This window comes from Malania oleifera, chromosome 3 (genome assembly GCF_029873635.1).
Source record: "Malania oleifera isolate guangnan ecotype guangnan chromosome 3, ASM2987363v1, whole genome shotgun sequence".
Taxonomy (NCBI): Eukaryota; Viridiplantae; Streptophyta; class Magnoliopsida; order Santalales; family Ximeniaceae; genus Malania; species Malania oleifera.
The window spans coordinates 106,653,621-106,672,499 of NC_080419.1; the positions used below are offsets into that span (position 1 = coordinate 106,653,621).

Consider the following 18,879-nt stretch of genomic DNA (forward strand, 5'->3'; position numbering starts at 1 on the left):
ACATTATTGGTAAATAGAAAGAGAAAATTGAATATTTTTATGTTAATTTTGATATGTATATTTTATGTTTTATGATTTATGTTTTAAGTTTTATAAGATATGGATGATTGTGAAATATACTGGTATTATTAGATAATGTTTTGGAGACATGTATATATTTGAATACTGGTGGATGATTAAATTATTATGGTTGGTAGTGAGAAGTAGTAAACTCTGGTATTATGTTATATGAAGATTATGGTTATGTTTTCCGCTGCATATATTATGGATTATGAATTATCAGGGATTTTACGAGGTATAACGTGTTGAACCCGGGTTTAAGGGTTCAGGGCGTTACAACGCCAGTGTATGAGGGGCAGTAGAAGGGGTAAGAGTAGACCTAAAACAGTTTGAAATGAGAGATAATGAGTAAAGATTTAATAGCCATAAATTTGTCAAAAGAAATTGTCTCTGATCACATGTATTGGCAGAAAATAACTCATGTAATCGACACCAGGTAAAACTTAAGACTTGATTTTATTATTTTGTTATTTATCTTAAAATATTAACATACATACAATTTTATTTTTTTTTACCATATTATTATTGCTGTTGTTATTTTTAGGAAAAAAAATGCGTACACTCCCCAAATTATATACCATGCTACGACACCTCCTTAATCTTTTAAAAGCAACACTAAAACACCTTGAAATTTTTTTTTAGTTACAAAAGACTTTTTTTTATTAAAATGTATAAGATACCTAAAAATATAATTAAACGCTACAAACTCCAATAAATATTCTTTATGCCATTTCTGTCATTTTAGGTCAACTAATTTATGAAATGTCTGTATGTTCCTTAGCCTTACAAAGGTTATGTTGTCCAAAGATTATTAATTATTTATGTTTCATACACATTATACTAATACATTAAATTTGATAATTTTGATGTGAATGGTATATTTCCAAGAGAGGGGTGAATTGGAAATTGTTAAATTTCAAATTACAAATAATATTACACAACCTAAGATCTATCTAAGTAATTATCAATTCCATAGATAAAAGATATGCAAATATTTAACTTATGCACAACAGATTAAATTTAGCATTCAAGTATGGAAATTAAGGAGAATAGGGGAGAGAAAATAGACACATTATTTTTATCGAGATTCGGCCAAACCAGCCTACGTTCCCGCCTTAGGTCAACAACTCAAGGATTCCACTAGTACTCACTTAACCGGACGAAGCGAGGCCGTTTACACTCTCCTTACAGGGCAGAGATTCTATACCTCAATTACGGGGTTGAGCCACAACCAGTACTTCTTATGAGGCGAAGTTACCTCAGCTCAATTATAGGGCTGAGCCACAACCAATTCTCCTACGAGGCGGAGACACCTCAGCTCACCTAACCGGACTAGACCCAAACCGATTCACCTTCCAAGATGGTGACCTCCTTTTCAGGCCACGCTTGGAATACAAAGATATAATAAAATTTGTACAAATAAAGTGCTTATTCACTAAGCAGATGTGTACAACAGTAAATGCAATGCCCTCTAATATGATGGGAGTTTAAGCTTGGTAGAGTTTATGAAATATCTCTCAAAAATGATTTTATGAAATAATGTGAGATGATAATAAAAATGATCTTTGATTCAAATATGTAATATTCACTAAGTGTATTTCAAATATCTAAGACTCAAATAATATCTCCAAAATATTTTTCAACAATAAAGTGTAGGAGATAATGATGATTAGCTTTTCAAAAATATTTTTCAATAAGCACAAAGACTAACTTTGAATCTTGCAATGAGTGTGCAAAGATCCCCAAGCTATAGAGAGTTTTTGCAATAATATTTATCAATGAAATAGTATGGGAAAGACTCAAGCTCACTCTCCAAAAATTGATTTACAAATATGAATGAATAAGAGAGTATAAGCTTTAAGGAATGAAATACATGATGCTCACAATGTAGAGTATTCAATCTAACTTCAAGTTTTTACAAGTGAAGAAGATGAACTAAATGCTCTCTTTCTATAATGACAAAAACAAATAGATATGAGAAAGAGATTGAATATATGCTTGAATATGTGAGAGTATATGAAAATATAGCACAAAGATTTTAAAGAGAATTTCTAGCTAATCAACTTGCTAATCAAGCTTTGGAATAACCTATATATAGAGTTCCCAAAAATTATAACCGTTGGAGACATGCTCGTCATTTTAAAAAAGATTAATTGGAAAAATAATGACGTTTAGTGCTGAAAAAATTGGGCAACTCAAGAGGGTCGGTCTACTGATGAAAGCTTCAATCGACTAATTTAGGACAAAATATGAATTTTCCACTGGGTTCGATCGACTGAGTAAGAGGTCGGTCAACTAAACTATGGCAATTTCCCAACCCTTCGTGGTTCGACTGACTGTTCTGATTACCAGTCGACTGAGCCTGTGTAAACTGGCCAAAAAACCATGGTTGGTCAATTTACGAAATTATTATGTGTGTGGGTTGGTCGACCGAGCTTTGAAATGCTTTTGATCTTTTGCCTAAGGCATGGTCGGTCGACTGAGCTAGTTTGAACTAGCAAAGGTCGGTCGACCAAGGTCTTTGAACACTTAAGATTTTGCCCTAATTTTTTACCTTTAAGTTATTCCAAAAACCCTTGTTTGATTTTAACTTTTATGAAAAATTCCCTACGGTCAGTCTATGGTCATTCTAAGCAACCATCTACACCATGCATGAAATGCATTATTACAGACAGTCCTAAATTCAATTACAAATATAAACATTTGTCTTCTTCTTTTTGCTCTTCACTTCTTCATGGAATATGCCACGTGTATAAGCTTTAAGTTCCTCCATGGCTTCCATTTTCTTTCCCTTATGTGTGTGCTGAAATGTAAGTTTGATCAGGCACTTAAAAAAAACACATAAGATACGAGTGCTTTGTTAGCATCAAAATAGGGATCGAACTCAAAAAGTTAACAAATTTTTAATTAATCAAAGAGTTAGTTTGCAATCAAAAATATAACTTGAGGCTTTTAGTATCATCATGAAAAGTTTAGAAGACATTTATAATATGGTCGAAAGTTTGAAGGATATAAGTGTATTTTTCCCTTATTACTAGTTAGTGGACATGTGTTGCACGTGTATACATTTGTCTATGAGTTAAAATTTTATTTAAAATTAATAATTTTTCTGTTTACATAAAAAATTAAACTACATATAAAAAGATAAACTAATAAATTGTTTTCTTCATAAATATCAAAATAAAATCTCTCCTCCCCTTAAAATTTCATAACTTATAAAATGAATTGGGTCAATTCTTCTAATAATTTTTACCAAGGTGATGAAACTATATTAATAGTCATGAAATCTATCCCTTTAACAATTTTTAGCCATGCATTTAATTCATAAAAAAATAAAAAATAATCCCTATATTAGTGGTTTTGATTTTTTTTAAACATCAAATATGAATTTTAAATCATTTGCCTAGAAAAGAAGAATGTGAAGTCATTACATTACAATAATCAAATTATTTGCTTGACTCCATAAATCCAAAGAACAATCACACACGCACGCATGCACACACATAGAGATCTTTTAAACATCTTAAAATCCACATTCCACATTATCATCTAATTAAGAACGTATACTTTTTTAGAGTATCATGACCATTATCATCATATGCATGGTAATCATCTTATTGAAATTTAAGTGTTGGTGCTACCGATAGGTTCTTATAAGTCTTTAAAATCAAGATGCCCGATTTTAACAATCCACTCACAGAGGCGCCCAATTTTTTGTCTCTTTAAACATTCAGGCTTTGCTTCCCATGATAAGAATTAGACCCTTTTCTTGGTATGTATATATAATGGAGGGAAAAGGTGGAAAATGTGATGTAAGGAGATGCAAAGGTTGGGAGAAGAATCATTTAAAGAAGAGGAATGGAAAGATTGGGAAACCAATTGTTCGGAGAAGAGGAAAGCATAATAAAGGATGGATGTATTTATATTTAGATATTACAAATTTTATCATAACGGACTACCAAGAAAAACACCTTGTACTTTTAGGAGAAGTATAATTATTACAATGATGATCCAAGAAAACAGGTTGGGAAAAATATTAAACGCACGGGACAACCTTTACTCGTAACTAAAACTTGATATGGACTAGACAATGAAATGGTCAACTAATCCCAAAGCTTCATATATTTTCTCTACAAAATTTTAGAAATACTTGTACCTCTATTTGGCTGCTTGGAATTATTCAATGTTTCCCTTCTCATTTAACCAATTAATTTCTTTTAAATTATGTTAGACTACCATTATTGTATCTCCTACTCCCTATACTAGTCTTATTATTATTTTTTTTTTCCTAATAGATTTTATCTTAAAACCCAAAAAGATAAAAGAGGGAGCAATGGAAAGAGTAAAGACCAACATCAAAGTTGGCTTCTTGTCCATAACAAAATAATAATAATGATTTAATTGGATAGCAGCTAGGCAACCGGAGCAAGCAAAAGCCCTATGTATAACTGGAGCTGCAGAGATATCGGTATACCACTGCGATATGGCCAATAAATTTGAAGCTTAGATATGAATAATTACTTCACTTTTCAATGGAAATATCAATAGAAATTATGGAACTTAATTAACAACATAGGAATAATTTGCTCTCTCTGCCATTTTCCAACTATGATTCTTTACTCCCAAGCACATAACATAGTTCATGGGCATGGCCAATAACAGCAATAGAAAAGCAAAACAAGCAACTCCTCGTTGATTGGAACAATTCATTCCAACATAAATGAGAGCATAACACAAATCGCCCTTCTATTTAAACATGGAAAAAAAAAAAAAAAAGTAACTACGTTTCTGTCTCAGCAAGCAAAAAGAGATTCTAAAGAAGAAAAACCTCAATTCTTTGAGCAAAATTAATCCAACTCCTTGACAACCTTAATTCCCATGGTATTGGCAGTTCCGATTATTGATTTGGAGATGGCCTCTAGGGACATGTACTGGCAATAGGGATCAGACTGCTTGATCTTGGCAATCTCATAGATGTGCTTGAGGGTTAGGGAGGAGGCAGTGATGTGGCCAGGCCGGCTGCTGCCTGAATCAATGCCTGCAGCCTTCTTGAGGTACCAGGTGACTGAGGGTGACTTCACAGTGAACTCGAAAGTGTTGTCCTTGAATGCTGTGATGGTCACTGCCATGGGAGTATCAGGCTTGTACTTCTGTGTTCGAGCATTAAAGTCCTTGCAAAATGCCATAAGGTTCAGCCGGTACTGCCCCAGTGCTGGTCCAACTGGCGGAGCTGGGCGAGCAGCACCAGCTGGTACAGTGAGCCGTATAGTGGCTGCCACCGGTCTCCTGGTTAGAATTTCCTTCAGTGTCGACATCTTCTGTGCTTGGATTGGACCTGCACTTTGCAGAGATGCAGGGAGTCTGACCCTTGCCTGCTTCTGATTCAGCTCTGGAAGTAAGGAATCAAGAAATCAGGTCAATGCATCATCAGTTTTGGTGGAGAAGAAACATAATAAATTTCCAAGACGCACTCAAACAAAAGGACAACATATCATCCAAATATATTGGGTAAAAAATGAAGCACATTCTGTCTCAAACAATCCTAGAAGAAAACACTATATACAGCCAGATTTTTTATGACAAATCTTCAAGAAGCAAAGAAATTAAAGCAGGACTTAACCCCTAATTTTGGAAGGAATAAGCATGAAATTATCACAAAGAAAAAAACCTGCAAACAAGTATATACATTCTCAGTTTTGGGAGCAAATATACAGCAACATGACAACAAATAGAAAAAATATGAGGCCATTTGACATTCTGAAAACAAAAACTATAACTGCACATTCGGTATGTTGGTTTGGAATGGAATTGAGAGGAATGAAATCGAATTTATCACTTGATTTCGTCACCCATCGTTCCATTCCTTACCTACCCCATTCCATACAACGAACCAAACATTGACGTTTAAAGCAAAACTAAAAACCTGAAATAGAAACTAAATTAAAAATCATGTCTTGTTGCATTTTCCTAAAACTGAAAACAAAAACTGAAAATTGTTTGATTGTATGTTCTCCAACTTTTCTATTTTTTGAGTCATACAATAATTTATCATAATTTCCAGATAATTTGCAATTCCAATGACACCTTAGAACAAAATTAAGTCATTATATTACCCCAAGTATAAATTTTTCCATCTAATACAGAGTCCAAATAGATGCTACGAAGGTCAGCATATGTTACATTACGTCGAGTCCTTATCTCAAAGGACATAAATTTCCAATACGAAGGATCGCATTAAATTATTATATCATCATCATATGTTCTGTTGTGAACATATATGCAGCAGGCATTACACAATCTACAAATAATCAAATCATGTGGACAATTTTTGCAGACTTTAATTGACCATAGAATTTCCATAGCATGATAAAGGAACCCCAATTAACAGGAAAAGAGAAGCATTGTCTTATTATGATGTCATATTATGGCCAAAACCTTCTTTTTAGAGAGACTGGGTTCAACTAGAATCTATTGAAAGAAATTGCTAATAAATATATAAGAGAAAGATGGATAAATGAATACGCCAAAAAGATAAAGCAACTTGCTATGCATTTCCCTATCAAGAGAGAGCTAGAAAAAAAAAAAGGAAAAAAGAAAAAGAAAAGGAAAAAGAAAAAAACAACCAAAAAGGCAACGTCAGAAAAGGGAGGTGGTGCTAGCCAGAGAAAGAACCTACAGCTCAAGGGTAAAAAGAAAAAGGGGAAAATGATAGAAAAGGAGAGAGCTGGTGGCCCAAGGAGATAGATGTAGAGAGAGAATGAAACAACAAAAGAGCGAAGAAAAAGTACAAGAAATGACCCAAAGAAAAGAGCTGCTGACTGGAGATGACAAAGGAGAGAAATGCTAGTGGATCAGTGAAAGAGGAGAGAGATAGGGAATGATCAAACAGCCTGCGAAAAAAATAAATTAATAATAATAATAATAATAGTAGTAGTAGTAGTAGTAGTAGTAGTAAAAGAAAACATAAAAAGGAAGTGCAAAAAGTTCTTTTTTAATAAAAAAGGCACAGCAGCAGCAGATTACACAGATAGAGAGAGCAGAAACAGATTACTTGGAGACCGATGAGGATGCAGCAGTAGGATCAATGATCGACGAGAATTCTGCTCTTTCTTCCTGGTGTGAGAGGCTTCAGCAGGTTTTGTTTCTGTCCTTTACTTTCAGCTGGGAAAAACACACACATACACAAACAAAACTTGTGGCCATGAAGACTAGAACCTACAACCATGGGATACATCTTTGAAAAAGTGGGCATGACATGTTTCCTCAATCATTGGAAACTACTTTTAAGGTCTTCAATCATACAACATCACTGCCCCCTCACCTTTTTTGCGGGGCATATGTGCCCAAGCAATGCATTGTTAAGCATGGTTTGGACACTGCAAGACAATGAAAACCACAAACGGGCAACAACAGTTGAACAGCCTCAAAGGAATTTGATCTTCACAAGGTAGCACGAGTTTTTATCTTGATTCCTTAAACAGTAAAATGAGAAACTATCTTTAACTTCCATAATTTAAACGTTATATGTTTCTAGGACTAAGCAAAAGGAGAGGATCACATATTTGTTGAAATTTGGGTTAATAACTTCTCAAACCCTAAACTTGCACAACTCTTCTTTCTTGTATTTTCCAGAATTTTTAATATTTCCAATTAAATCAATGACTTGACAAATCAGACCAAAATTGTCCTATGTAAAAATACTTTTTAAAAAAATGTTAAATTTGTTGATTTGATGTACTGGTTGGATAACTACATGCACCTTAGTACATGAGGTTTTTTAGGGGTAGCACTGTTTGTTAAAAAAAAACACACAAGGGAATTTGAATAAAACATAAGTTAGCTTCACACATGTCATCATAAAAGGGGCAGCATCAGCAATTTTTTTTTTTTTTTTTTTGTTTGGATAGCAAAAGAAAGTTATATTAACGGGAAAAGAATTTACAAGAGGAAAAATGAGATACCTCCCAAAGAAAATCTGGAACAAACCAGAAGAAAACAACTAAAACCTACAGAAAAAAGAAGAACTCAACAACCCAGCACATTCCTCCAATCTCTTTGAATCCGCTGAGAACTATTTCCTCTAAAAAAACCAAATCCAGCACACTACAATGATGCTAAAAACTGGATCTTATCCCAGATCAGCTCCCAAATTAATTCTTTACCAGAGAATTTCCATGCATTACTTTCCACCCATATCCCCCATAAAATTGCAAATAGACCACGCCTCCATAAGGCTGCCCTATCCTCCCTTCTGCCAAAACTTATAAAAGAAATGGCTAGTAAGTCTTCCTCCAATATAGGGCATACCCAACTCTCCCCCATAATACCAAACAGATTATTCCAAATCCTCCAAGGAAAGTCGCAGTGTAAAAAGAGAGGAGAAGCTGTCTCAAAATCCTTGAAACAGACACCACAAACATCGGGGAGAGCCTTCAATGGTCTTCTGATTTGCAAGTTGCAACAAGTTGTTATTATTTATTTTATCAAGCACAACCATGAACCAACCAAGTGAAAGCTTTAATTTTTGAGGGAGCCTTAGCCTTCCATATTATAAGAAAGAACAGAAATGAAGAATTAGAACGGATCAAGAATTCAAAAAAGATTTGCAAGAATACACTTCCGACTGATCCAAGTACCAAGCGCGCATATCCGTCCCCAACGAAAGATTACTACTGTTCAATAAAGATAGCAAAGAAAACTCCTCCATCTCCATATCATTAAGAGGTCTCTCTTAAAATGAAGATCCCAGGAAACCAAAGGACTACTCAAATCCCCAACAAAAAAAAAAATATGGCTCTATTTTCCTCAACACTTAAACGAAAGACGTGAGGGAAAGAAGTTGACAAAACTACATTACCCGGCCAAGGGTCTTTCCAGAAGTGGATACATGAACCCCTCCCCACCACGAGTTTAGAGTGAGGGGTAAAGGAAGGATAAATCTGAGAAATGGACCTCCCTGAACTCCCCAAAGAACATCTTAAATTAATATTGGTATCCCACCCATTCTCATCCAACCCAAACATACTTCTTATAACTTTATGCCAAAGGGGAAATTCTTTTAAAGGGAAGCACCTTAACCATTTAGCTAAAATGGCAGTGTTTTTAGACACCAACTTAACTAGACCTTCTACATCCTTTTTAGGTTTACAAACCGCATACTATCTAAGTGGTCCACATGACCCCCCACACTAGAACACAAAAATTCTCTTATGATTTTCTCCAATTTACTAGCAACCCCTGTCGGAATCTTAAAAGGAGACAAAAAATAAAGGGGGATGCTTGAAAGGCAAACCTGAATCACAGTAATTCTTCCCAGGGGGATGCTTGAAAGACAAGCTTGAATCAAAGTAATTCTTCCCAGTAAAGAGAAGAGAGGCTCCCTTCCACCCATCTAACCTCTTTGTCACCCTCTCCGCCACTAGATTCCAAATTTCTGCTACTCTAGGATTCCTCTCCACCCCTTCCTCCCAAAAAACCTAGATAAGTCAAAGGCCAATCCAGAAGTGGGCCACTCCCTCACTTGTTCATCGGGTACATTCGAAGCTGCTAACCCACTCTTCCCTATATTAATTTTGAGGCTAGATACCCTCTCAAAGATTTGGAGAATACCCAAAAATTCTTCTGAAAGAGAGACTATGATCATCAAAGAAGAAAATGGTGTCTTCAACAAACTGGAGATGGAAACCACCACATCCTCTCTCCCTACTTTTACACCTCTAACTAGCCCCTTTTCCAGAACCCTATCCACCATCCTACTCAACACATCTGCTACAAGACAAATAAAAAAGGGATAGAGGATCACCTTGTCTTATGCCCCTAGAAGCGTTAAACCAAGATTTGGGTTAACTATTAATGATCATTGAGAACCAAAGATTAGAAAGACAGCCCATAATTTTACAACGCCAATACTCAACAAAACCATTCCTTGCAAATACTATATCAAAGAAGCTTCAACTTATCTGTCATAAGCATTCTCAAAGTTTAATTTAAAAACAAACCCTCTCTTCTTATTATTACAACAATCCTCTACCACCTTATTAGCCACAAGAATAGCATCCATGATTTGCCCCCCCCCCCCACCCCCACCCCCGCCTACCCCACCCCAAAAAAAAAAATACACACGCACACACTTTTGGCACTAGATATAGTATTAGAAAGAACCGCACTCAATCTATTGGCTAAAAACTTGGAAATAATCTTGTATGCACTAGAAACAAGACTAATAGGTCTAAAGTCCTCAACCCTAATGAATCTACATTTTTTTAGGCACCAAGGCCATGAAGGAGGAGTTGATAATTTTGGTCAAATCCCATTCCCAAAGAATTCAATGAAAACTTTCAACAAACCACTCTTAATAACCTCCCAACAATCTTAGAAAAACTCCAGACTTGGGGCCATATCCTTTTCCATCCCCAAAACCACTCCTCTCACTTCCTCCTCAAACGGTCTTTTGAACCAAATCTTCTGATCACCTGCAATAGGGTTCCAGTCCAGCCCCTCTATCATTGGTCTACTACTTTTGTCCTCCAAATACAATTTCTAAAAGAAATTAGTAATAACGAAAACGATTTGACAAAGGTCATTAGATACTCTCCCATCCCTCATGTCTAACTCCCTAATCAAACTCTTACTCCTCTTACCATTGGCCAGCATATTTAGGGGGGGGGGGGGGGAGGAGGGAGGAGTTACAAACACCATCTTTTACCCATTTAAATTTGGTATTTGTTCCTCAACTCCTCAATTCCTAGACAATAACCTCCTCCAACTCATTCTTCAAGGAAACTCTCCTACTCTCCTCTCTCATTGAAAGACTAACCTCCTCCTCCTTCCTAGCCAACAATTCCATCTCACCCATAATTCTCGACTTTCTAATTCAAACATGCCCAAACTCCTTCTTCCGAACTTTCAGCTTCTCCTTCAACCGTTTTAGTTTTCTCATGAATCTAAAACCTTCCAACCCCCTACCCATTTCCCCTCCCCACAACTCCCTAACCAAAGATTTGAAAGTTGCATGATCCAGCCACATATTTTCGAACCTAAAACGAATAGGTACCCACACTACCTTATTGGATTCTAAAAAATACCGAACTGATCGAATGAGGTCTCAGGGAGAGTACTATGGGTAAGGTTCTGAAACTAGTCCTCTCACACCCTACAAAATAGAAACCTATCCAATATACTAGTCACTCCTCCCCCCCCCCCCCCCCCCCCCCCCCCCCCCCCAACGAACCAAGTCTTGGCATTCCCCAAGGGGATATCTCTCAAAACCACAATCCCTAATCAATGAGTCAAAGGTCTACATATAAGCAAACACTCCAACCCCACCCCCCACCCCTTTTTTCTCTCTAGGAAATCGCACCATATTAAAATCACCTCCAACAATCCACCTAAAGGACCAGAAACCATAAACGGATTAGAGTTCTTCTCGAAAGGAGCTTCTGAAAGTTGGTCACAAAGGTCCATATATTGAGTAAACCTACCACTACCCCCTCTCTTTCACTTCAAAAAGCATGAAAAAGGGAACAAGCCTACTAATATGTCAACTTTAGATATCTTCTGAAAGTCCCACACGACAAGTATGCCACCAGAGGCACCACACAATGGCAAAAATTCCCAATCCCTACTACGGCCCCCCCAAATACTGCTAACAACCCTCCAGTCTACCAATTCTAGCTTAGTTTCTTGAATAAGGACTATGTTTGAGGAATACTTTAGCAAAACTTCCTTAATCAAGTTCCTCTTCCTAGTCCCCCCTAAACCTCTGACATTCCAACTAACTATCCTCATAATTTGACTCGTTTCAACCCCCCCCCCCCCCCCTTCCCTACCTTTTTTCTGCCCACGTAATTTATTGACAAGACCAAGTTTTTAAGCTCCTTCTAAACTTCCTTTTTCCTCCTCTCATATGTCCTAGGGTTCAACCCTACCCTTACCAATTTCCCATTAGGGTCAAGTAATTCCAAGCCTAGATCCCCAAGGAGTTTTTGTCTATGTTGACTTTCTCACTGCCCTCAAAGCGTAATCCACAGACCTCCATTCTATTTGAATCTTTCCTATGGTAAACAATGTACAAAGAAAGAATGTGTTGTTAGGCAGAGGAAGAATTCCTTTACTAATGTAAGGTGTACCAAGATCCTCCATCTAAAAATCACCCTTTCCAGACTCATCCCTCCCAACACCAAACGAAGGAATAACTGGATTACTAAAAGGAGTAATATTCAGCCCAAGGCCACAGTCGTAAGACAAATGCCCCTCATTATTTAAAGCTGACACATGATCAAGATTATGATTAGTAAAATTTATACCTGCTTGATCATTCCCAAGATCTGGAAAAAGGCAATCTCTCTGATTCTTGTGGGATCATTTCTGAACCATCTCTTTCCATACTGCCCTTGCCCCTTGAACTCTTTGTTATAGCCTTCAAAGAGCTGTTTTAAACCCTCCTCTTCTACGTACTCAAAACTCAGCTCTCATCTGATCAACTAATAATTCCATTTCAGATTCAGCAATGCTGCCCAGATCTTCTTCCAAGTCATAAGACAAAACATCTTCAACTTTCCCTTCTTGTCTCATCATCATCTCCTCTCTCGGCACTGAGAATAAAGGAGAGAATTGGTTGCTATTTTCAATTTGGTCCCTGCTGTTTTCACTCTGTTCCCCATTGGTCGTGGGGAACTCTTCTTCATTGCAAGCACCCTTTTGGCCATCGGCAGCCATAGAGCAACCTTGATTCCCTGGACTCTGCCCATCCGAATTACCCAAGCTTGTAGATTCTGCGTGGGCCCTTAAGGCCTTCCCACCTCAGCCACAGGCCCAACATGCTGAATTTCTCAAGTTGGAGTCTTCTCAGCATCCACAATTGAGCCTTTGCTCTGTTTTTTGATAATCCATATTGTTTTTTAAGCCCATTAAAATAGGGCCTCTGAGAATATTTCCTTACTTTCCCCCACCTTCTTGTATGAATTTGGAATTCCTGTAAGGAATAGAAGCTCCCCAATTACTGAGACTTTGAATGGTTGCCTTTTCTGATTTGTTCCCATTCATCGGAACTCCTCTGGGTACATTGGAAAAGAAGATATTCGGCATAATTTTATGGAAAAAAAAAAAAAATTCTCTCTACACTCACCTCTGACCTAACATTCAATGAGCTACAATCGGCATATCTCCAGCTGCCAAGGTTAATTTGGCTGGGTTCGTTCATTGGCAATGAGAGTTCCAGCAGAGCAGCGACTGCATTGATTTTTCCTTTATTCTCCTTCCTCAAGCAAACGTATCTGTCTCTACCATTTTCTAAGATCTGGAGACTGACTCTGCTTCCTGCTTTACTGAAATTAAGTCTCCTTTGAACTCCTTCATTCCCTTTGCTATCTTCACAGATCACCCCAGTCAGTTTTGTAACCCATACAAGCTCCTCTTTCTCCATCTCAACAAGGGACACATGTTTCCCTGCTAATTCGTGATACAGTATGTTGTGGAAGCCAAACAACTAAATAGACTATCTTCCTTTCAATTTTGAAGGTTGCATTATCTCCCATATTTACTGCCATAACAAGTCGGGCGACCTGGGTTCTGGTACAGAGAGGATATGGAGAGATCATTCGAGAGAGGCGCAAGTGATCTGGGTTGATCTGGGTAGGAGGAGACCTACAAAATAGGTTAAAGGTGCTGTGGGGCCTTCGGAAGGATGAGGGTGAAAAGAACAAAGGTTTGGCATTCATAAAAAGGTGTGCACGGTTGTTCTAATGGTAATCAAGGGTTTCATAAAGGTTAGGATTTCTGGAGATGTCATCAAAAATTGGGTGGCATTGGTACGATTTATCAAATTCAGCAACTTGATCGAAAAAAATATAAGTTCAGATAAAAACCAAAAAAACAGTCTAAGGTGAAGGGGCTATAAACCATTTAAACTTTGTACCAATAAAAGTTTACAGGAATTTGGGTACCATTTGATCCAGGTAATTGTTAGTCAATCATAGTACCAGAAGAAAACACTTTTGGCTTTTATATTAATAAAAGTTTACCAATCCATTAACAAAAATGAGGCTAGCACATGAACAGACATAAAAATCCATTAACCAAATTGGCTTGTTCAATGTTCACAGCTCATTAGGTTGCATTTGTTTCATTCCGAAACTGGAAAGAAGGTACTGGACTAGACCGGCTGTGATGCTTATCTAGTCCATGTTTGCATTGCCAATAATCAAAGTTGTCATGATCAGGATCCTACAAAGGATTGTAGGAAGGGTCCACTGGATTGGATCGAGAATCATAAGATTCTGCTTACAATGTAAAATAAAATTTTATATATATATGGAACTTCATGAAAATTTTAAGACAAAGCTTAGTTAATAGGTAAAGCAAGTTTAAAACATATTTTAAGAATCAAGAACAATCATGATAAAAGGACTAAGGATCAGAATTCAGAGTTTTCACTAAGTCATAGTGAACATTGAAAACTGAAAAATCATAATACAAAGTAATAAGTTCAGTCTGTAAGTCAATCATCAATTATCAAAAAAAATCAGAGATACAGAAATCAGAGTTTCAGACCTAAGAAGAAAAAGGAGGAGAAGAGGATGGAAACAGGAAACTTGAGAAAGAAAAGTAGACAAGGGGACGAAAAGAAGAAGATAAATAAGATGGGTTTTCTCAATATTTCAAAAGACTCAATTTCAAATGGAGAGAAGGAACTTGTCAATTTCAAAGCATACCTCTCTGTGTCGCTTTCGAAAACAAGAAGAAATCTCAAGTTTTCAACAGCTAGCTGCCTGCTGTTGTCAAAAAAAAGGGAGTTTCACTTCTACCTGCTGCAGCCAAAACAAGAAGAAAGCTCAAGAGCTCTGTTGATAAGTTTCGAAGGCCACCTGCTGCTGCCGAAGGACCTGAAGGCTGCAACCGATGCAACCTTTGCTGCCAAAGGAGTAAGGACCTGAAGGCTTCCTGCTGCTGGCTACAGCTGCCAAAGCCTCAAGAGTCTTGCTGCCAAAAACAAAACCCAAGTCTCCATGGTCTTCGTTTAGTGTTTACCATAATTTTTTGAAGGCTTTGTGCCAAATTGGCCAAGACAAATCTTAAGAAGCCTATTCGGGCCCTTTAAATTTTTTTTTGATTGCAAAAGAAGAGATTTCATTAGAAAGAAGAATTTACAAAGAGGAGAATGAGACATCCCTCATCAAAATTCTGGAAAAATCCAGAGAAAAGAAACTTAGAAAAAAAACACACACACACACACACACACATTACAAAAAATTCCTCCAACCTTGCTGAATTTCTGAAAAGCACGCTCCCTTAAAGCATCCAAAACCAATGCACCATAAAGAGCCCAAGTAATGAATCTTTTCCCAAACCTACAGCCTATTTAATTTTTTCCCTGAAAAAATGCATGCATTGTGCTCCAACAATAAACCCCACAGCACCGCAAATATTCCACATTTTCAAAGAGCAGCCCCATCCCTACTTCCAAAACCCTCAAAAGAGATAGCCAACATTCCTGGGCAAACCCAAGCTTCTCCCAACATACCAAATAATTTATTCCAGATGGTCAAAGCAAAATCACAATGTAAGAACAAATGAGATGCTGACTCAGAATTCAAGTAACAAAGCACAAAAACATCTGGAGATAAGTCCTTTAAGGGAGCTTTGACCTTCCAAATACATGAGAATAGAGGAACATAAGAGTTGGAACGAGTAAACTCAAAGAAATATTTACAAGTATAAACCCTAGAATGATCCAAAGCCCAAAACCAAGTAACCCCAGCTGAAGAAAGATAACAATTATTCAATAACAAGAAGAAGGACAAAGGTTCCTTTAACTCTCTATCATTTAGAGATCTTCTGAAATGGAAATTCCAAAAAACCAGAGGGCTAATCGAATCAACAACAAAGAAAGATATCTTACTACCTTGCCTTGAGCTCAATCGAAAGAGACGAGGGTAAGATGCAGATAAATTATCATTCCCCAACCATAGGTATTTCCAAAAATGAGTTCAAGAACCCCTCACCACCACAGAATTAATGTGAGGAGTGAATAATAGGATAAATCCGAGAAATAGACCTCCACGGACTCTTTGAAGAAAATAGCATACTAGCAGTGGTATCTCACCCATTCACCCCAAACTCATACTTACTTTTCTAATCACTTTATGCCAAAGGAAATAATCTTCTAAGGGAAAATACCATAACCATTTAGCTAGGAGAGTGATCCTTTTAGACACAAAATTTCCAAGACCCAGCCCTCCCTCCATTTTAGACCTGCAGACCTCCTCCCACCTAAGTGATCCCGAAAACCCCTTCCAACTCCAGACCATAGGAAGTCTCTCATAATCTTCTCAATCTTACTTTCAATCCCCACTGGAATTTTAAATAGACAAATAATATAAGGGGATACTAGATAAACAAACCTCAATAAGGATGAGTCTGCCCCCAAGGGGAAAGAGAATCCCTTTCCAACCATCCAACCTCCTGGCCCCTTCTCCACCACTAGGTTCCAAAATTCCATAGATCTAGGATTGCCCCATAAAGGGACTCCCAAGTAAGTCAAAGGCCACTCTACAAGACCACAACCCACCTCAGAAGCCCACTCCCTAGCATGCTCAAAAGGCACATTAATATTAGCTAGACCACTCTTCCCCAAATTTATTTTAAGCCCCGACACCCTCTCAAAGACATGGAGAATACCCAAAATACATCTAAAAAGAGGCCTATGATCCTCTAGGAAGAAGATAGTATCATTTGCAAACTGAAGATGAGATACGACCACACCCTCTCTCCCATTTCCAAACCTTTCACCAATCCCCAATCCACAACCCTATACACCATTCTACCCAACACAACAGCTACTAGAACTAACATAAAAGGAGAAAGTAGGTCTCCTCGTCTAATGCCTCTAGAAGCCCCAAACCAAGACTTAGATTTCCCATTCACAATCACTGAGAACCATCCCATTCACAACCACTGAGAACGATATATTAGATAAACAACCCCTTAACCACCATCGCCAATGCCCACCAAAACCCTTTCTCGCAAAAATTTTGTCCAAACTCCAATTAACTCTGTCATAAGCCTTCTCAAAATCCAGTTTGAAGATGAACCCCCTCTTCTTTCTACTTCAAATATCCTCCACCACCTCATTAGCCACCAACCATCTATCTGCAACCCAACAAAAGCATTCGGAGCTGTAAAAATGGTTTTGTCAAGCACTGCACTAAGCCTATTAGCTAGAACTTTGGTGATAATATTATAAACACTTGAGACTAGACTGATAGGTCTAAAGTCCTCCATCTTAATAAATCTTGATTCCTTAGGTACAAGGGTAATAGAAGTAGAGTTAATGCTCTCATTCAAAATCCTATTCTCACAAAATTCATCAAAAATTTTAAGCAAATCGCCCCTAATGGTATCCCAGCAGTCTAGGGAAAAAGGTAAATTAAAACCATCCAGACTCGAAGCCTTATCCCAATTCATCCCAAACACTAACCCCCCCCCCACCCCCCCCCCCCCCCCCCCTCTCTCTCAAATCTCCTCCTCAAAAGGTCTCTCTAGTCACTAACCATAGCATTTGATCCCTAAAGATGGGTTCCCACTCTAAACCCTCAACCATTGATCTGCAAACCTCTTCTACATAATAAAGATTTTCGAAAAAATTAGAGATCTCTGAGGCTATTCTATCAAGATCATGAATAATTCTGCGGATTCTGCCTCCTCGCACCTCCAACTCCCTAATCATATTTTTCCTCATCTTTCCATTAGCTAGCCTATGGAAGAAGTAGGTATTACAATCTCTTTCTCTGATCCATTTAAATTTGGTCTTTTGTCTCCAACTCCTGATTTCCTTAAAAATCACCTCTTCCAAATCATTCTTTTAAGAGATCCTTTTAGCCTCCTCACTTTCCAAGAGGTTAGCCTTCTCTTCCTTTCTATCAAAAAAATCCAGCTCACTTAAGATGCTGGCTTTTTTAATTCTAACATCCTCAAAAACCTCTTTATTCCAAATTTTCAAATTCTCCTTCAAATGTTTCAACCTCCCTTTACCTTCCCAACCCCTCCCTATATCTTCAACCCATGAGCTCTTCACTAAGGGCCTAAAAGAAGCATATCTCCAGCCACAACTTTTGTCTCCAACTCCTGATTTCCTTAAAAATCACCTCTTCCAGATCATTCTTTTAAGAGATCCTTTTAGCCTCCTCACTTTCCAAGAGGTTAGCCTCCTCTTCCTTTCTATCCAAAAAATCCAACTCACTTAAGATGCTGGCTTTTTTAATTCTAACATCCTCAAACACCACTTTATTCCAAATTTTCAAATTCTCCTTCAAATGTTTCAACCTCCTTTTACCTTCGTGACCCCTCCCTATATCTTCAACCCATGAGCTCTTCACTAAGGGCCTAAAAGAAGCATATCTCCAGCCACAAATTCTCAAACATAAAAGGAGTGGGACCCCATGAAACCCTACTAGATTCCAGCATAATGGGAAAGTGATCTGAAGTAGGTCTTGGAAGAACAGTTTGAGAAAGGTAAGGGAATTCATCCTCCCAATCACTACAAAACAGAAATCTATCCAATCTATTAGCAACTACTCTAGTGCCCCACATAGACCAAGTGAAGGTAGCATTACTCATGGTCTTAAATTTCCACAAATTTGTCAAAAGTTTTGTCGAAATTCCCAATTTCCATCACCATCAAAATTGAAATGGCAATCAATTTTGGTCTTACTTAATTTCCATCCAAATCTCAATGAATCATTCGAAATTTATAGAAATTTCAAAATTTTAGCAAAACTTGTCGAAATTTTAACTATAGAATAAATTTTCTTCGGAATTCAA

General features: G+C 37.4%; 1 protein-coding gene across 2 annotated transcripts in view; it reads right to left on the bottom strand.

Moving 5' to 3' along the window:
• Positions 1-4,658: 4,658 nt before the first annotated feature.
• LOC131151634 (large ribosomal subunit protein uL11m) overlaps positions 4,659-18,879 on the bottom strand; it is a 27,157-nt gene continuing 12,936 nt past the window's right edge. The window contains exon 2 of one of the 2 annotated variants that reach the window (XM_058102908.1): positions 4,659-5,449. In XM_058102908.1, the coding sequence (XP_057958891.1) occupies positions 4,908-5,375 (468 nt within the window). In that variant the 5' untranslated portion in view covers positions 5,376-5,449 and the 3' untranslated portion in view covers positions 4,659-4,907. The remainder of the gene's footprint in view (positions 5,450-18,879) is intronic. The other variant, XM_058102909.1, reaches the window with a different exon arrangement.